The sequence below is a fragment of the Doryrhamphus excisus genome, chromosome 21, assembly GCF_030265055.1.
Source record: "Doryrhamphus excisus isolate RoL2022-K1 chromosome 21, RoL_Dexc_1.0, whole genome shotgun sequence".
Lineage (NCBI taxonomy): Eukaryota > Metazoa > Chordata > Actinopteri > Syngnathiformes > Syngnathidae > Doryrhamphus > Doryrhamphus excisus.
The window spans coordinates 10,961,135-10,981,432 of record NC_080486.1 but is presented as its reverse complement, the minus strand read 5'-3'; the positions used below and the strand labels follow the sequence as shown (position 1 = coordinate 10,981,432).

General features: G+C 43.6%; 2 protein-coding genes across 7 annotated transcripts in view; one reads left to right on the top strand and one right to left on the bottom strand.

Moving 5' to 3' along the window:
• Positions 1-15,714, top strand: part of scrib (scribble planar cell polarity protein) — a 46,089-nt gene extending 30,375 nt beyond the window's left edge. For 2 of the 6 annotated variants that reach the window (XM_058060743.1, XM_058060742.1), the window contains exons 28-44: positions 267-323; positions 1,861-1,941; positions 5,352-5,423; positions 6,728-6,781; positions 6,863-6,985; positions 7,380-7,490; positions 8,735-8,779; positions 8,931-9,065; positions 9,269-9,428; positions 9,501-9,690; positions 9,761-9,850; positions 9,981-10,163; positions 10,949-11,088; positions 11,159-11,190; positions 11,364-11,438; positions 11,926-11,980; positions 13,916-15,714. In XM_058060743.1, coding sequence (XP_057916726.1) covers positions 267-323; positions 1,861-1,941; positions 5,352-5,423; positions 6,728-6,781; positions 6,863-6,985; positions 7,380-7,490; positions 8,735-8,779; positions 8,931-9,065; positions 9,269-9,428; positions 9,501-9,690; positions 9,761-9,850; positions 9,981-10,163; positions 10,949-11,088; positions 11,159-11,190; positions 11,364-11,438; positions 11,926-11,980; positions 13,916-14,052 — 1,740 coding nt within the window. In that variant the 3' untranslated portion in view covers positions 14,053-15,714. Of the gene's footprint in view, positions 1-266; positions 324-1,860; positions 1,942-4,597; positions 4,952-5,351; positions 5,424-6,727; positions 6,782-6,862; positions 6,986-7,379; positions 7,491-8,734; positions 8,780-8,930; positions 9,066-9,268; positions 9,429-9,500; positions 9,691-9,760; positions 9,851-9,980; positions 10,164-10,391; positions 10,524-10,948; positions 11,089-11,158; positions 11,191-11,363; positions 11,439-11,925; positions 11,981-13,915 lie in introns of all 6 variants that reach the window. The other 4 variants (XM_058060747.1, XM_058060744.1, XM_058060745.1 and 1 more) reach the window with 4 other exon arrangements.
• A 902-nt stretch (positions 15,715-16,616) lies between these two features.
• On the bottom strand, positions 16,617-19,134 carry cdv3 (carnitine deficiency-associated gene expressed in ventricle 3). Its single transcript, XM_058060780.1, has 5 exons — positions 18,694-19,134; positions 18,301-18,377; positions 18,102-18,235; positions 17,869-18,031; positions 16,617-17,792 (listed from the first exon to the last, which is right to left on the bottom strand). Exons 1-5 carry the CDS (start codon positions 18,874-18,876, stop codon positions 17,666-17,668), a joined length of 684 nt encoding a protein of 227 aa, XP_057916763.1. The 5' UTR covers positions 18,877-19,134; the 3' UTR covers positions 16,617-17,665.
• Positions 19,135-20,298: the final 1,164 nt, after the last annotated feature.

Genomic DNA, 20,298 nt, shown 5'->3' with positions numbered 1-20,298 from the left:
AAGTCCCGCCTCCGCATGCTTTTTCTGCTCCCATCGTGACTGAAAACCGAACGAATGATTCGATACTTTTCTTTTTCCTCTCACCTCCCGCCCCTCTGTCCCTTTTTTTTTGGCGTGTATGGTGCAACCGTCCCATCTCCATCGCCGCTTTTTCACGCCTCCGCTGTCATTTCAACCCCCCCATCTCCATCGCGTCCGTGTGTGTGTGTGTGTGTGTGCCTTTCCCCCCCTCTCCGCACTCTCCTCCCCATCCTTTCTCGGTGAAGGAGCGTATGCGCTTGGAGCGAGAGGAGGCGACTCGCCTGCTTGAAGAGGAGACCGAGGTGAGACGCTCCTCCGTGGCTGCGGTCCGTCACAAACACCAGCGGAGTTCACGGCCACCAAAAAAAAAAAAAAAACGTGTAACGCAAGCTGACTGGAAAAATCCTAGGATTCTGCGGCCATTTTGATATTTCAATCGATATTGAAAGCCCATCCCATGGATGTCTGATATTATTGGCATCAAAATGAGATGAGTGACCTTTGACACAATAGATAAATAGAGAGAAAAAGTGTATAATAGTATGAACTTCAGTCTTGGCTATTATTTCCCCCATTTTTGCTGTTTTTTTTTCAATATTTCCAAATATTTAAACATTCTTCCCAACAAATTTTCATAAATTTTGAAGATATTTTGACTTTATGTACGTAATGGTATAACTCTGTTTCCCTCAGCCAATTTTTTTATGGCAACTTTATTGTTTTTTTTATATATATATATCACGTCTTCTTAAAATATTTCCACAATTTCCCCCCATTTTTGCTGTTTTTTTGAATATTTCCAAATATTTAAACATTCTTCCCAACAAATTTTCATACATTTTGACTTTATGTCCATAATAGTATAACTCTTTTTTTTCCATCAGCCATTTTTTTATGGCAACTTTGTTTTTTTAATATATACATTTCGTCTTCTTAAAAATATTTGCACAATTTTCCGCCCATTTTTTGCTGTTTCTTTTGAATATTTGCAAATATTTAAACATTATTCCCAACAAATTTTCATACATTTTGAAGATATTTTGACTTTATGTACGTAATGGTATAACTCTGTTTCCCTCAGCCAATTTTTTTATGGCAACTTTATTGTTTTTTTTATATATATATATTACGTCTTCTTAAAAATATTTCCACAATTTCCTCCCATTTTTGCTATTTCTTTTGAATATTTCCAAGTGTTTAAACATCTTTCCCAACAAATTTTCATATATTTTTAAGATATTTTGACTTTATGTACGTAATAGTATAACTCCTTTTCCCTCAGCCAATTTTTTAATGGAAACTTTATTGTTTTTTTTTTTTTTTTTAAATATATAGGTCTTCTTAAAAATATTTCCACAATTTTTCCTCATATTTTACCAGTTTATTCTGGTAAACATGCGACCCAGGACTTTATTCCATTCATACTTTTATGATAGATAGATAGATCGATGGATAGATGATAGATACTTTATTCACTTTATTCATGGATAGATGATGATAGATGATACTAAAGTATCTATCTATCATAATAAAGTATCTATTCATGGATAGATAGATACTTATTATGATAGATAGATACTTTATTCACCCATCCATCATAAAAGTATGAATGGAATAATGTCCTAGGTCGCATTTTTACCAGAATAAAAAAAGAAAAAAAAATTACAAGTTTATTCTGGTAAAAATGTGAACAAGGACTTTATTCCATGAGTACTTTTACGGGTGTGCATGTTACTAGAATAGTAAAATATGTAGTAAAAATGTATGAAATATAGGGTGGTATGTTTTCAAATGAACTGTGACCTACTTGTGTCTTCATTTCAATGTGTTGCTCTTTAGAACATTGGCACTGGACCTTTAAAGCTGGACTATAAAACCCTGGCAGCGCTGCCCACCACCAGCCTGCAGAAGATCAACAGGGTAAGTTTTGTGTATTGGGGGGGGGGCGGGTTCCATTTTTCCCCGGTGAGGGTGCCTTGCTTCTTGAAGTGACCATTTGCAACGACAAGCAACCTCAGATGCGTGTCGGTTTCAAGAACCGGGTGGGCTTTTGTGAGAAGGAGGTGGCATGTCTGGGGTGGGGGGGAAGGGGGACAGCTGCCCACTATCACGCACGCAGCCTGTGTGATATTTTAAACCTGTGAAGTGGACTGCGAGTGGGTGCAGTGGGGGCGGTCAGTCAGTAAAAAAAGGGTGTAGTCGCGGAGGGTTTCACTGAGTTCTTGGAGGACCCTCGGCTTGGACGTACAGGAACATTCAGACAAACATCTCACAGTGAGTATGAAGATGATGGATAGGATTTGAAAACCCTTTCCCCCCCTCTTGTATTAATGGAATGATCCAGATAATAATGTTACTTTTAGAGAACGATAAATTTTAACCATACAAGGAAGAGTGAAATGTCGTCGTTGTCCTGCCCGACTTGCGTTGCCGTGTCTTCGACAACATGCGGCTGCGATGGACCCCCCCCTCGACCGTTAAATATTTTACGTCCTACATTTGCTGTGCGTATCAAATTGGGGGGGATTTTGCATGCTCGCTATCCCGTCATGCCAGCTGTCTCCCCTCCTTCCTCCCATTTTGTGCCAGGTGTCAAAAGTTCACATTCTGTCCCACTGACCTTACTGACGTACAGGTCACATAGACTCACATCACTGCTTCGGGGGGGGGGGGCGATTATGGACATGTACGCTTGACGTGTATACGTGTAAATTTTCTCAACTTTCTTTAGCCCCATGGTGGGTTATATAGTGGTCAATAGTATTGCCCAAAACTGCGGCGTCCACGAAACATGGTTTAACTGGAGTTTGTATTCGTGCAATTGACAAAAAATGTGGGCGTTTAAAAAAAAAACAAAGTTTGTGACGTGCAATACTGTACGACAAGCAAAATTTTGGACAGAAACTGGGGCGTACTTAAACCAAGGTTCAACTGTTTGTTTACGTGTGCAAAAACCGAGACAGTATACAAAAACAGGGGCAAAATTTGTCAAGAATAGCCTAATCATATGAGTTTTGACTGGAGTTTGTTCTGTGCAATATTGTACAAAAACCAAGACAAAATTTGGGCTAAAATTGGCAAAAATATGGGTTTGACTGTAGTTTAAGAGCAATATTGTACAAAACCAAAACAGTGTACGGAAACCGAGGCAAAATTTGGGCTAAAATCTTTGTTGATAGAAAATGTTTGCATAGGAAACCCGAGGTTTGACTGTTTGTTACGTGCAAAATTTTACAATACTGTGTATGAAAACCAAGGCAAATTTTGGCAAAAAAACAAAAACCTTATATGAAAACTGGGTATTCCAAAAAATGAATCTTGACTGTAGTCAACTGAGGCAAAATCTTTGACAAAAACCGAGGCGTACGCAAACTGAGGTTTAACCACAGTTTGTTACGTCCACGAAAACCGAGACAGCGTACGAAAACATTTCAGACGATAACCCAGCTTTGACTGTAGTTTAAGTGCAATATTTTATGAAAACTGAGGCGTACGCAAACTGAGGTTTAACCACAGTTTGTTACGTGCACGAAAACCGAGACGGCGTACAAAAACATTTCAGACGAAAACCAGGGCGTAAGAAAACCCAGCTTTGACTGCAGTTTATGTGCAATATTTTATGAAAACTGAGGCAAAATTTGTGACAAAAACCCGGGGGCGTACTCAGTTTGTTACGTGCACGAAAATTGAGACAGTGTACAAAAAACATTTCAGACGAAAACCCAGCTTTGACTGTAGTTTATGTGCAATATTTTATAAAAACTGAGGCAAAATTTGTGACAAAAACCGGGGGCGTACGCAAACTGAGGTTTAACTACAGTTTGTTACGTGCACGAAAACCGAGACGGCGTCCAAAAACATTTCAGACAAAAACCGGGGCGTAAGAAAACCCAGCTTTGACTGCAGTTTATGCGCAATATTTCATGAAAACTGAGGCAAAATTTGTGACAAAAACGGGGGGTGTATGCAAACTGAGGTTTAACTACAATTTGTTACGTGCATGAAAACCGACACAGCGCACAAAAACATTTCAGACGAAAACCAGGGCGTAAGAAAACCCAGCTTTGACTGTAGTTTATGTGCAATATTTTATAAAAACTGAGGCAAAATTTGTGACAAAAACCGGGGGCGTATGCAAACTGAGGTTTAACTACAGTTTGTTACGTGCACGAAAACCGAGACAGCGTTGTTTGTTTCATTTGAAAACACAAACCCATCAAGCCAAATTTACGGCATCACTTCTGCCTTGACTCACTGAAGGTGCCGTAATGTCTCGCCGCCATGATAATTTGGTTATTTAAGGCAGTTGTCTTCGGGGGGGGCGGGCGGGGGGGTTGATCGTTATTCTTGTTGTCTGGAAGTCTTGAATGACGAGTAGTGGGAAACGTCCCTCGCAGGCTTTCCGCCTAACTTAGTGACCCGAGTAAATCACTCCGGCCCTTGAAAGCCGGCATTCCAAGCGTGTATTTATAGAAGCACAATGTCGGACTTGGACAAGGCTGGTTTTCCAAAATCGACCTTCCCTGTTTCTCATCTGTTTTACCACTTCCTCATTCTACCGTCTCCTCCCGTTCAGTTCTCTTCCTCTGTAATTCCAACCGCCCCCATGGAGGCCACCCTGCAGGCCCAGTACGGAGACCCGTTAGAGACCCTCGGTTTCACCTTAAGCCACCCACCGGCGTCGTCCCCCTCCGGTGTGATCCCGGATCACGGAGCCCGGTTCTCCTCCAACGGGACCTCCAGCACGGACGGCGTCGGCTCAGTCGGTTCGTCGGTGTTAACCGAAGAGGAGGAATGCCTGGTGGACTCGCAGTCCCTCTGCTTCCAGGAGAACCCGTTTTTGGTGGCAAACCGCAAAGGCAAGGGCCTGTCAGGTCCGCCAGTGGGCTACGGGAAGCAGGGCCAACTGCAGACTTGGTTGTTTAGCAAGGCAAGACGCTTGCTTGGGTGTGGTTTGGTTTGGAACCGGCATGTTGTGTGACCGCACATCACTCGGGGATTCAGTCACCGGGCAGGAATAGTTGTTTTGCATTTGGACTCTGTGGACTCGTTTTTATTTTGACACTGAACACCTCTCGATGTTAGTTAGGCGCTCGGAGTTCCTCGCATGTTTTGTTCAGGACTGAGGTTTTTCGTGTGGAATGTCGTCGCAAGTCGCCAAAGGATTGTTGCGTGGGCCACAAGACGTACGATAAGCGCATGATGTGCACGGCGACACTAACCTTGAGTTGTTATTATGCTATTATAGGAATAGCTGCGCTTCCACTTATCCACCGAGCACGCTTGTATTTTTCAAGTCCGTGTGAAAAGAGTCCATTTTTCTCTTGCAGGCGCCTTCGTCCGACTACACCAGGACCGGAAGTCCGGTCAGAGACGCGTCTTACTCTCCCACCATCCAACCGGTGAGCATCCGCATCCGCACTCCATCGAACATCGCACTCCATGCTCTCACATCACACCGCAGTTTGATTTCCTCCTTTTGACCACATGCTCCCACCACCCTACCCCTCCTCCCTCAGCCCAGCCACCACTCCTCCAACAGCTCCTTGTGTGCTGGCAGGGAGACCCGCTTCGTAAGTGGGGAGGGGGCCCCCCACCCCCTCCCTCTCTGCTCTGACCCGGATGACTTGTTTTGCTATTTGCTCTCATTAAAACCCGCCCAGCTGCCAGTCTTGAGAAGCATGGCCAGCTGTTATATGACTTATGACGCTTTCGCTGTGCATCAGGGGTGGCCAAACTGCGGCCCGTGGGCTGCTTCGTTCTTAATTGACACTCTAAATATCAAATTAGCGAAGGCGTTGCTCGAGTGAGGACGTGTTCCGTGGTCTAATGAGCCCAGGTTCACATTGACTATTGCAGTATTTGTATTATTTAAGCACAAATAGTGTGTATTTGGGAAATGCATGACCATATATGGTAATGGTAATGGTTTAATTTCATTTGAACATGCATCAGATTACAATTGAATGCATCACATAATCAGTTCACAGTTCCACATGTCCAAAAAGGAGTAGGAAGAAGCAAAGCTTATTAGATCCTACCCCTCCATTTGTACTTTTACAATCAGTAACTGTTACATTTGTTCACTTCCTGCTTTCCATAATACAGTTTAAGGTTTTTTTAATAATGTATAATAATTAAAAATATAATATAATAACCGCTTTTCCTCCCAGCCGTCTTCAGGGTGAGAGGCGGGGTACACCCCTTGGACTGGTCGCCAGCCAATCACAGGGCACATATAGACAAACAACCATTCACACTCACATTCATACCTATGGACAATTTGGAGTCGCTAATTTAACCTAGCATGTTTTTTGGAATGTGGGAGGAAACCGGAGTACCCGGAGAAAACCCACACATGCAAACTCCACACAGAGATGGCCGAGGGTGGAATTGAACCCTGGTCTGCGCGCTAACCACTATACCACCGTGCAGCCTATATTGCTATCAGTTGAATGAAATGCTGGATATCGGTAAAAAGGCGATATCGATTTTAAAATTTTCTGTATGCGGCCCCCACTAGAAAAGGTTTGGGCACCCCTGGTGTACACCCATGTTGCTAGAACCTACTACAAGCTCCGTTGTTGGCCAACGGGGTCTTGCAGTTTGATCAGCTTGGCCTGCGTTGCCAAATGCGGCGTTTGTTTTGTGCATCGAAACGCCTCACCAGCCCTTATTTTAAACATTTTTGTTGTTTTTCCTGCAGGCAAGCATTCATTTCACTTCCACCCCCACCAGCAAGGACTACCCGTCACCCTCTGTGAGTTCCACTTAGGCACAGAACCGCTTCAAGGTTGACGCCGTGTCCCTTCCATATTGTCTGTGTGTGCTTTCTCCGCAGACACGGCCCGGTGCCATCCTGCCGGTGGGGCGCGTGCGTCCGAGCACCTCCCCGGCCACTCCGGACGGCCACAGTCCCAGCCCCTTCCAGCATGGCCCCTCCCCCTTCAACTCCCAGACCTCTGTAAGACCCCTCACCTCCACGTAGGGCTGCTGTGTCTAGCTCTCTCTGTCGCCTGCGCCTTTGCAAAAAATGTAAAATGAGCGCAGCCGAGGTGCAGGCGGGTTATGTGCACTTTAAAACGTACCAAAAAAATGTGTAAATAATGACTTCTTCATAGTCTTCCTGGTTGCTTTGCAAGCCCTACTGTCTTGTCTTTTCTCTGCCATACCCCCCCCACCCCCCCTCCACGCAACACCAGTCGCCATACTGTTCACCCGTTCTCCACAGTCAACTTTGATGGCTTTTTCATCGTCTACACTCTTGTTTGTCTGTCATTCCCCCCCACCTCCTCCTCTTCTTCTGTCCGTCGGCTCCTCCACCATACCCCAACCTCCCCCCAAAACCCTCCCTGCAGCCTCGCGCCCCTTCCCCCACCTCGCCCGACGAATTCCCCATGAATGCCAAGCAGGCGTACAAGGCGTTTGCCGCCGTGCCTCGCTCGCTGGCAGTGCTGGAGCCGCCGCAGGTAGGGCAAGTCGCGCCGGACTCGACAGCGAGTCGCAAACCCACAACAACAACAACAATGCATGCTGTGCTGGTTGGTTGCCCAACTCCCCGCCCCGCTCCCCCTCTCGCTCCCCGCCGCCTCCTGACCGGAGCGGCCTGCAGCCCATAAAGCAGAGCCTGCGCCGCGTCGGGAGCGGGCCTGTGACGTGCTGTGTGACGTGTGGAATGCCTTCCATCGGTTTCGTACGCCATTGTTGCCACATTGATCCATGCGTTCATCCGTGACTTGCACGCTCATTAATATCCATTCTCTCGTGCGGGGGTGTCCAAACTTTTTCACTGAGAAACGAAAGCGCAGCAGGGGCCGCTTTGATGTTTTGTAAAGCAACAGGTGAAAATGTCTATTATTATTGTTTTATTTTTGTTTTATTTTTGCTGTTTTTTTTGAAGTTTTCTTAAATAATATTTCTTAAATAATTTTCATTTTCTTTTTGTTATATATTATATTATAATATTGTAATATTTTGACTTTATTCCCATAGCATCACTTTTTAACTGAATTCTCCAAAAATTGCAAAATTATATTATTATAATTTTTTAAAAAAATGTATTTTAATTTTTAAAGTATTATGACTTAAAAATATTAAATATGCATATATTTTAATATATTTATTTAAAATATTATTAGAATATAATAATAATATTTTTTAAATATTTTTAAATTCATTTTTTATTTTAGTTTTATTTTTGCTGTTTTTTTGAGGTTTTCTTAAATAATATTTCTTAAATAATTTGCATTTTCTTTTTGTTATATATTATATTATAATATTGTAATATTTTGACTTTATTCCCATAGTATCACTTTTTAACTGAATTCTCCAAAAATTGCAAAATTATATTATTATAATTTTTTTTTAAATATTTTAATTTTTAAAGTATTATGACTTAAAAATATTAAATATGCATATATTTTAATATATTTATTTAAAATATTATTATAATATAATAATAATATTTTTTAAATATTTTTAAATTCATTTTTAAATTATTTTCCATAATATAAGATATTATTAATACCTTGACTTTATTGTTGCAAAATTACTATTTTTTTTAGAATTTGCTGCTGACCAATTACAAAAAAAATGCCTCAAACGGCCCCTGTGCCACACTTTGGACACCCCTGCTTTAACGTGTCTGCCTGCTCCATATGGTCCTCTCTCCAAGTTCCGTACTAACCCGTACTTCCGTGTTTTGTCCCACTAGGACCTGTACGCTGTGAGGAACAACTTCCACCCAAAGTCTCCAGAGGTGAGCGGACATGAATTAATTCTCAAGTTTAAGCCAGGCTTTAAGCCAGGCAGTTTAAGAAAGTCAAACCCAAAGCTAAACTGTAGCGCAGGCGTCAAGGGGGAGGGTTTTTCCGGCGGGGGGGAACACGTGATGAATTTGAGCTTTTCAGCCTGAGTCGAACAACGACGTGTTCGACGACAGCGTTGAGGGAGCCGGCGAGGGCGGGGCCCGGTCCGACCGTTGTTGGGAGTACACGAACCTGGCCGCTGTGCCTCGCCTCTCCAGGCCGTCCCCGGACGTCCAGGTATAGCCGCCGCCTACCTTCATACTGCGCGGTGGAGGGGGTTCCGGTGGTGGGCTCGAGGCTGCGCTGCCAATCAAAAGTTATCTAACTAGCTCTGATTTATTTGATTTTTTTTTTTTTTTTTTTCCTGCTTCTCGGCTTGTTAGCTCTCGCAAAGTCGTCATAATTCGCCGACATTCAACTGGTGCGATAATTCCCAACAGAGTCCATCGCCCGGCGGAAAGGACAGCCCAGAGCAGCGCTCCTTCCGGGACCGGCAGAAGTACTTCGAGATCGATGTGAAGCAGCAGACCCCCGACAAACCAAAACCTCGTGTCTCGCTCGTCGGGGAGGATGACCTCAAGAAAATGAGAGAGGAGGAAGGTTGGTGTCGGGAAAAATGTGCGCGTTTGAGAAGGACGTCTGCATTGACGGCGGTTTTATCTTTGGACGCAGAGCGGAAGTTTGAGCAGCGGGCGCGGGAATACTTGCTGGACGAAGACGACGAGGACGAAGAAGAGGAGGACCTAGCCAAGCAAGTGGCGCAGATGAAGGTCACGGGCAAGGTGCTGCTGGACGGCGTGGAGTACAACGTGGAGCCGGCGTCCATGCCGTCGCACTCGTGCTCCACGCCTCCTAGCTCAGGGTACGTTTGCGTGATCGTCTCCGATATCGAACGCGCTCCCGCGGCTGACATTTTGATCTTCTCTGTGTAGGACGTCGTCAGTGGATGGGAAAGGAGACACCTCCCGGAATTCTCTGGAGGACAGCTTCCGGCTAGAACAGCGACCCAATTCCATGAGCGGGTACAGATGTTATGCTATGCTAATTGCTAACTCTTGTTTTTTTTTTTTTAATCGTTTTTTTTTTAATAAATATATATTTATTAAATATATTTTTAATATTTTAAAAAAATTTTATTCGCCATCTTCTCAGGTTGATCCCCGTGTACGGAAGCGACTCCGCCGCTCCCATCCGCACCGCCAAAGCCGAGCGCCGACACCAGGAGCGACTCCGCATGCAGAGCCCGGAACTGGCCGTGGCGCTGGATCGAGACCTCTCCCCCGCCGAGAAGCGAGCCCTGGAAGCGGAGAAGCGAGCCATGTGGCGAGCGGCGAGGTGAGCGCATCCTCGTTTTTTTTTTTTTTTTTTTTTTTTTTTTTTTTTTTTTTACCGCGCTTGTCGGAATCTTTTATTCCCTCGTCTCCTAATTGTATCTGTTCTACTTTTCCCATTCTGTGTGCCTTTTTTCCCCCCCTTTCCTGTGGTGTACTTTTTATCCTCATCCCGCTTCCTCAAAACGTGTTCCGCCTCCGCCTCTGCCGCCGCGTGGGGGCGGGGCCACAGGCCCTTAGGCTTGGAGGATGATGTTAGGCAGTATGAGCAGGACCTGGCTAAGAGGCTCTACCAGGCCCGTGTGAGGGCTTCTCAGGCCCCCTCCTCCTCTGCTCCTCCCTCCTCTGCCGCCTCCCAGCTCAGGTCTGCTCCGCGGCCCCAGACGCACGGCATGGTGCTGGTGGGGGGGGGGTGCCCGGGATGCTTTGGTGTTGAAAGGTCCAAGCAAAGCACTCGCAGCAACAATTCCGGTGCTTTTGCCGCCTTTCCGCTGGCTGCCTCGCTCCTGCACGCTCCTTTTTTCACGTCTCGCTTCTCCTCCTCATGCACCTCCTTTTGTGCCTTGCTGTTAGTATTAGTTAGTATTAGTTAGTATTAGTCATTTTCCTGGAATGCCTAACTTGTTGATACACTGCAAACCAGGACAAGTGACTGACAACATTCCCATCCGGAGCCGTGTGACGTGTGCGCGTGGCCTTGTCTCCTCCTCCACTTCCTCCTCCTCCTCCTCTTTCCTCCCAAGACGTTTTTTTTTCCTAATTGGCGGTTCGCCATCTGGTCGTTCACAGGATGAAGTCGCTGGAGCAGGATGCGCTCAAAGCTCAGATGGTCATCGCCAAGTCCCGCGACGGGAAGAAGCGCGGCACGATGGACCAGCTGACTGAGTCGCCCTCGCCCGCGCCCACGCCCTCCCCCACGCCGATGGACGGTATGAAGGAATTATTTTTGGAACGATTTGATGCCGTGTCGACTTACTTTGAACTTTGTTTCCCTCACAGAGCTCCGAGGACTCACCTCCCCGGGCAGACTGGTAAGCGTTCGCCGAGATACGGCATGGCGTCAACTAAACGGGGGGGAAAAAGGCCGCCATCATCACAGCTGACTGAGCACACACATCACACCCCCACCGCCACCTGTTTCAACCACCCCCACACGCGCCACACCCCCCACCCTCATTCCCCCCCTCGTCTGCTATCCTTCTAGTCCCTGTCGTCAAAGAAGTTTGACTACCGACAGTTTGCCGCCATTCCTTCTTCCAAACCGGTATACGACATCCAGGTATCGGCTGCACGCCGAGCCGTCCACTCGCTTCCTTCCTTCCCTCCCTCACTCCCTTGCTTTCCCACTCACGTGTGAAAACATCTTCAACGTGTCACTAAGCCAGGAATGTCATGTCATCCCACTAATCCCACTCATGCTTCATCAATAAGCATAATCATATCATCATAACACACCTTGGCAATTGTCTTGCAGTGGGACGGCTTTTGCTTTTGACTGGAGAAAGGGACAGGAAGTAACGGGGATGGTGGGGGGGTCCTCGAGTGGTGCACTTGTTAGTCGTGTGGTGCTGTATGATAATGATAATAATAATAATATATAATATATGCTGTTGCTTGAATGTGCTTGTATTGTTTGAGGCTGCTACTTCCTGTTTATCCAGTATATTATTATGGACAGAAGATTATTTTTCTCTACTTGGTGGGGGGTAAGGGGGGTCGCCCCCCTGCTCGCTGGGATGAACTCACGTGGTCTTCTTTCCTCACAGTCTCCTGACGCCGCGGACGACATGCAGTTCATTGACGACGCCTCCCAGCATCCAGGTGAGCGCCGGCGTCCCTTTTAGCTTGGTGTTAGCTACATTTAGCCACATCTGGCGTCCTGGTTGGGGCACTTAGCGTCATCTTAGACACCTTTTAGCCACGTGTGTTGTTTTAGCCTCGCTTAGCATTTTAGCCTCATTTGTCATCATCATCAATTATTATTTTAGTTTCATTTATCATCATTTGAACCTCATGTCGTCGTTTAGGCCTCATTATTTTAGCCATATTATCATTTTTTTGCTCCAGTTATCATCATTTTAGCCACATTTATGATCATTTTCAGCCTCGGTTATCATCATTCCGGCCTCAATTATCATTTTAGAAACATTTATCATCATTTGAACCTCATGTCGTCGTTTAGGCCTCATTATTTTAGCCATATTATCATTTTTTTGCTCCAGTTATCATCATTTTAGCCACATTTATGATCATTTTCAGCCTCGGTTATCATCATTCCGGCCTCAATTATCATTTTAGCCACATTTATCGTCATTCCAGCCTCAGTTATTATCATTTTAGCCTCAGTTTTTGTCATTTAAGCCACATTTGTCATCATTTTAGCCACATGTAGTATCATTTTTAGCCTTGGTTATCATCATTCCAGCCTCAGTTATCATTTTAGCCTCAGTTATTATCATTTTTGCCTTAGTTTTCATCATTTTAGCCACATGTAGTATCATTTTTAGCCTTGGTTATCATCATTCCAGCCTCAGTTATCATTTTAGCCACATCTATTGTCATTTTAGCCACAGTTATTGTCATTCCAACCTCAATTATCATTTTAGCCTCAGTTATTATCATTTTTGCCTTAGTTTTCATCATTTAAGCCACATGTAGTATCATTTTTAGCCTTGGTTATCATCATTCCGGCCTCAGTTAATATGATTTTAGCCTCGGTTATCGTCATTAAAGCCACATTTATCATCACTTTAGCCTCAGTTGTTATAATTCCAGCCTTATTTATCATTTTAGCCTCGGTTTTCGTTATTTAAGCCACATTTATCATTTTTAGCCTTAGTTATCATCATTCCAGCCTCATTTTTCGTCATTTCAGCCTCAATGATCATCATTCTGGCCTCAGTTATTATCATTTTAGCCTCAGTTTTCATCGCTTAAGCCACATTTATCATAATTTTAGCCACATGTATTGTCATTCTTAGTCTTAGTTATCATGAGTCCGGCCTCAATTATCATTTTAGCCTCAGTTATCGTCCTTTAAGCCACATTTATTGTCAATGTAACCACATTCATTTTTATTATGAGCTTCAGTTATCATTTTAGCCACACTTATCGTTTTAGCCTTATTTATCATAATTCTATCCACATTTATGATCATTTTAGCGTCATTTATCATCATTCATGCCACATTTGTCATCATTTCAGACATATTTATCATCATTTGAGCATCAGTTATCATTTTAGCCTCACTTATTGTCATTTGTGATGACCCAAGAACTTTTGTTCTTGTTCCCTTTTTTGATGTAGATGTCTACATGGGATAAACAGCTCCTATTGGTAGGATTGCGTGGTGTGTGTGTGTGTGTGTGTGTGTTTGCTGGGGGGGTCAGGGGGGTGGGGGTGTTCTGCTGTGTCTTGAACTGATGAGTTTAGTGGCCGCCCAGCTGACTGAAAACTAACCAGGAGTGAATTAATGCTTGAATTCTCCAACTAGTTCACACACAAGCTAGTTATGCATGTTTTGCAGATACATTGCACCGGCCCAGGGGTGTCCAAAATACAGCCTGGGGGCCAGTTTGGGCGCCGGGCTGACATCTTTTAATCGGCCCACCGCATAGCCAAAATGGTGCAGATTTCTTCCTGCTTGTTTTTCAGTGCTGGGAAGCTTCAGGGAATCTGTCCCTCCACCGCCTCCATTTGGACGCTCCTGTCCCTCGAGACTAACTCCGTGTGTGTGTGTGTGTGTGTCCCGTGTAGAGCCCGCTGCCAGCCTGGATGCCGAGGTCCCCGCCCCCCCGCCCGCCACCTCGGCCCTGGAGGAGATGGCCCTCTACAGCAACAAGCGCAAACTCCGCCAAGGGCGCCGCAGCTTGGAGACGGCCGTGCCCACGTAACACACTCATATACACACACACGTGCATATCCGGGGACGACGGGGGTGTGTGTGTGTGTGTGTGTGTGTGTGCCGCATCCGTGTTTTTAAAAAACAAAAACAAAAAAAAAACACCACACCCTCACATCCCTGCGTGCCAGCTTTGCCTTCAGTCGCCATGGAGACAACAACACATCCTGATTGTTTTGTTGCCTATTAGAGACCGATGTTGTTTTTAGCTTTTATTTTAATTTTTAAATCTCCCTGAAAAGAGGAAAAAAAAAGAAGAAGAAATGGGTGGTAGCTGCAACTAACGTGTGGAATGCTATTTTTCAGTGACTAGATTGTAAAACGTTTGTTTGTTTGTTTTTTTTGGAGTGTAAATAATAGTGAGATGACATCCTGCTACCTTCACACACGCACTGCGCAGAGCTTTAAGAGTTAAACTAAAAAAAACAAAAAAACACACGACGTCATCATTGCACTGCCAGGTCATCTTAGCGAGTAATTTATTGTTTTTAATGCTTTTAAGGCCGTGTGTTTTACTTACTGTTGAGCACAAAGAGAAGTGCTGTGCAACATTCCCCTTCTAGATCGACACTACATTGTTGAATGGTACTTACCACCCCCCCCCCTTCCCCCCAGCACCCCACCGACTCCTGATTCGTCATGAAGCGTAACGTGAAGGTAGCGGATGCTTTATTTTTCTGTCTATGGGCTAATTTAATAATCCAATGACACTGAGAAATCATTTTCTTATGGTGTGAATAGTGTACAAATACTAAGAGGAAAGCAAATGTTTTTTTTTTTGGGGGGGGGGGCATCTGGGTTTGGACAGTATGTGTCTTTTCATTTTTACATATCTTGACATAATCACAGCAAAGTAACCGAAATCTAGCTGTTCTAATTCTAGCTGCTCAAGTCACTCACGGACGGAAAAATCGGTTTAACGTTAGCTAATTGCTTTTTTCACATATTTGTTATTGTTGTTATTGTTTTTTTTTTATTAACGTAGCAGCGATGTTTAGCATTTTGGCTAGTGCCACGTGACGATGGAGGTGGGCGATACCAAGTAAATACAGAGCGAGAATAATCGATAAAAGTATAATTACTTGGATATTTTTCAAGCATAATAAATGATTTTGATTTATACATATTAGTATCACAACACTAATTAAAAAATATTCAATATAACAATCGAAGATAATGCAATACAGTTGCCAGTTGTACAAACAAAAAAATACAATTGGCTTGCCTTAATCCTTAAAGTTTGTGAACAATATCGATGTATATTTTACATTTCAACAATACAAAAAAAATGTGAAAATCAACAGCATATACTTGAAAAGTAAGTATTAGCTTATAAAGTTAGTATCAATATCCGGTATCGACCATATTGTATCAGTTGTCCCGGGTCGGACATGGCCAAGTGCTGAACGCCGCTAGAAGAAAACCAAACGATAATTCAGAAATTTCATTCGTTTTTTGTTGATAAAAGTTATTTTCTTTAGTTTTTTTCATTTGTGTTATCGGGAGGGGAGGATAACGGGAGTCGTCTCTGTCCAGACCCAGCTGACAGGTTCCGTTGCATGGGGCTAAGACAAAAGTGCTCTGCTATTCCTCTGTAAAGACACACAAATCTACGATTTAATTTTTTACAAATAAATGTTTTAAAGTCCTCAAACACCCTTGTCGCTCGTTGTCTATTATTCTAACGAATTCGTTTGGATGGTAGCACAATTACGAGTTAGCTAGCTAGGCTATTGGCTAGCCAAAGTGGTTTGTCTCCGAGTTCGCCACTGTTCAGTAAGAAAAGCAGCTATTGGCTGTTGTACACGTCGCTAAGTGATGTAATCATGTAATTAGCATATAATGGGAAATGCTGTTGGACAGACAAAATGACCTTTTAGAAGTACTTATGAACATGATTATTCGAAATTGTCCATAATTTAATAAAAATATAATATTTATGCGCCTCTTTCTAAGTTCTCCCATAATACGTTGGCAATTGAGAACTTGTTTTAAATGAGTACAAGTATGCTTTGTTGATTCGCTTAACATTACACAGTGTGGTTTGTGAATAGCACACTCTTCTGGTGAGTAGATGTAATTGTAACGGAGAACATGGCAATACAGTAGGTATACAAGTACTGATACGAAGAATTGTAAACAAATCCACTTAATACACTGATTTTGCCCACCTCTAAATGTGAAATAATTTTAGCTAAGACTTTACCTTTGCCTGACACCCACTATGGCGAAAAAGCAATTAAGGCATATTTATTAAGTTTAACACCTAGTCCATATTAGACCAGGTCCACTATGAAAACCACTAGACCCAGACATTTAGTCTGTTTGTGAAAATGCAATAAAAGTGGCATGACCTCAATATGACCCCTCAGTCTCTAACTCGGTCAGTACCATTTATGTACAGCAGATGGCAGCATTGAGCATATATGGCTTTTTTCTGCTACTGGGCTTAGCACTTAGTACTGGTATCTGTAGACTAGCAGAGTGATACCGTTTGGATTTAATTATTGGTTAACTACCAACCAAGAGGGAGAGAAAAAAACAAAACAAATAGCCTTTTATCTTTTATAAGCACTTTTAATTGTTAAATTGGCTCACGTCTTCATCACAAACATCTACTTCCACCACGCATATCCCAGCACTTTCTATATTTCATGTAAATGGAATCGAGGCAACACAACTTAAGTACAGTCATTTTTCACATCTCGAAAAAAAATCAATTGGAAAAACAAATTTTCAATTCACACTTTATTAAAGAAGACAGCTGTTTGGGATACGACCGAAAACCTTAATGTAAATAAAATGCCATGAAATGTCTATGAACAAGAAAGCTTTAATCATGAAAGTGTTATGTGCTAAATGCTATGGAGGATAATTAAGAGTTGAAGGGGCGTCAAAATCAAAACGGTGGATATGAAAGACTGAAAATCTTCAAGCGCAACAACATTCCTTTTCTTTGTTTTGTCGCAGTGGTGAGATCCCGTTAGCGCTTCCGCTGTTTGTATCCGTAAGGCCACTTTATTAAGGAACTCTAAGTGAGGCCGTGTCTTTAATGATGGATTCAACACTAACAGTTCGCAAATGAAACTTCCTTGTATGTTTTATCCTGGAAAAGAGGAGGGAGGGGGGGAGAGAGAAAAAAAAAAGCAGAGTCCACATGGTCACCGCCAGATTCAGGTAGGGTCCCCCTCCTCCTTCTGAAGGCCTGAACGTATTCTGCATCGACTCGTGTATATGTGTGAGAGAGCGAGAGAGATAGAGACAATGATGTAGAGATTCCTTTGTTCACACGAGTTTGTAAAATCATCTCGCTTGAGGTGGTCTTGGCCCTTCAAAAAGCTAGCTGAAGAAGTCCGGAGAGGAGCCGCACCACGCCGGCACCGCTTTGCACGTTGATCCACAAAGTACTCGTCGCCACAGCGTGCTTGTTTGGAGTCGATTAGTCCCGCCTTCAGGTGCAGACCTTTTCTTTTGCCAGCCAAGTGTATGCTAATATGTGTGTGTGTGTGTTTTTTTGGTGGCAGCGACTGCAGTTCACGCAGCTGGAATTCAGCTGTCTCCTTCCAGCAGGCCACAAGATGGCGGCGTGGAGCGGGGGGATGGTTCTATTTGTCGCCCAGCACTGCGTACTGGTTGTCCAGCTGAAGATGCTGCACGGGGGCGCCGCTGTTGTCTTCTCGTCCGCGGCTCCTGTGCTTCACTACCTCAAACGTCTTCTCCATTTCTCGGTCCCTGAAGGGCACACGTGGAAGCGGACACGGAACGCCAGCGTGGTAAACGAGCGTCAATGCAATCATCGGGGACTTACTTGCGAGTCTCCACGTGCTTGCCGGTGGCCATCAGGGAGGGGAACTGCGCATCGCTGAAGATCTCGGGGGGTCCCTGGCTCTGGCCTCGTTTTGAGGTGGTGAGTCGAGCTCCTGGAGGTCGATACACGCCCGCGGGCTTGGACTCGGGGACCTCGACTTCCTCTGTGGAAGTGGGGGAACATATTAAACTTTTAACAAATCAAAATGAGGCAAAAGTAGGAAAGTTACTGACCGACAGGTGCAGCGGGGGCAGGAGCAGAACTGGATTTGTTCCAGGGTCCGGACATCTTGTCACCGCCGCTGACGATGATCTCCCCATCTTCATCCAGCTCTTCCTCTATGTACTCCTCTTCCTCCTTCTCGTCGCTGCAAACCCACAAGGTCACGGTGAAGCACTTATTATACCATGACCCCCCCCGTGTTTTACTCACCTGATTTGCAAGGCTTGCAGCCTCAATCCGCTGTAGTCCACTTCCTTTTGCTCAAACACTTTCCACTCCTCGTCCTCCTGTACAACACAATCGTGAGCAAATGTGTGTTAAAACATAACCAACTACTTTTTATATTTTATATATTTAGTTCTTTATACAACGCATATAGTTTATAAAGTAAGTCATCGTGTCATGGAGGAGTTCAATCATGAGTCACATGAACCGCAGAGACCATATGCTAGCTTACTAGCTAGCTGGCAACCGGTCCGCAATCATTATCTCTTTCATTTGAATAACTTTATTTAACACAAGTCAACCGACAACAACAAACTCCTTATGTTAGTTCAATAAGGGACAATGTACGCTGTGTTAAATACTAGTCGCCCATGTTACCTTTTCGACATTTGCGTCTTGACTGTCGCTTTTCGACGACTTTTCAGACTCCTTCTTCATCTTTTTCATCACCCCCGTCGACGGGGCGGCGGACTCCTTGCCCTTGCCCTTCTCTTTCTTCTTCTTTTTATCCCGCTTGGCAAAGAAGTCGTCCAGGCTCTTCTCGCTTGACACATCCGCCATTTTCAAAAAGCGCAGCTAACGTAGCGAGCACGCCGGAGCAAATGACAAACGCCCAAAACTCGCTCACTTGGAGAAGGAAAGCAGCCGCTAAACCGCCACAGGACACTCAAGTCGCCTTAATTTGTGTACTTTCAAGTCCGGTAGAGGTTGATATAAAATGTCCAGCTGACTTCGCTGTCTGAACCGTCCGCTATATTGCCTACCATGCCATGCACACTCGGGCTATTTGACAAATCAGCACCGTCACCCGGAAGTGCTTAGAATGAACCGGGAACCGGAAGTGTTAGCAATGCTATGACAACAATGCTAACGCTAAGTTTTTATGTATATTTTCACAACCGTATAACATCTACAATATAATATATTTATATTTTGACTTTATTATATTATGTATATTCAATTATTATGTATCTGAAAGTGAGAATAAATAGAAATATTATAGATGAAGATATTATTTTATGAGAAACAGAAAAGCATTTTTGGAATACTAGGTTGCTTATAAAGTTATAATTTTCGAGGAATAAAGCCAAACTAGTATAGGAACAAAGTCCTAATTCTGATTATTTTTAAATGACAAGAATAAAGTTGATATACTTGGATGAATGTTTGAAAATTCACAGCAGAGATGGGGGAAAAGCTGTAATTTTATGGAAAGTCAAATATTGAGAGAAAAATGTTGCTATGTTACGAGAACAGTAGCATCAAGTTGAAAAATTTATAAAAATATTGATATATATATCTGACTTTTTAGCATATCTACATGTGTTGATTTGTGAAGTATTGACATGTGAAGTATTCAAGACTTTGCATCCTTTTTTTTTAGTAGTATGTGGCCCTCGGTGGTGAAAGCTTGCAGGTAATAATACTCCCAAGTATCTCATAAAATTAGAAAAATTGCCAAATCGTTCAATATTTGCACAGTAATCAATATGTGAAGTGTCTGACTTCAACTCCAACTTTTGCATGATATTCTAATTTATTACTTTTTATTATTTCTTTAGATTATTCATACAATGTGGGGCTCGCAGGCCAATAAAAAAAAAAAACAATGGGCCCTGGACCGCACTTTGGACACCCGCATTGTAACGTATAGAAAGACAATACACTCTGTACAGTGTGTCAACGGTTAAAGTGTAAGACTGATAAAGTGGACAATGAGCCTTTTGGCCACTGAAGCGTATAGCAGTCATTCTTCTTCTGTCACTCCTGTGATGGTAGCATGATCTTAAGAAAAAAAAGTAAACGTCCTCCCATCTCAAGCTTTAATCGAATTAGACTAACAGGCAGCGCATGGTTCCTCACCAAATCAGATGCTTTGTAACATGACCGCTCTGTTGCTCTCAAGTTTACTTTGCAACATCAGTCCAACACAGAGGCCAACATGTTTCCCCTGTACCTTCAATCAAGGTGAGTCATGTCAAA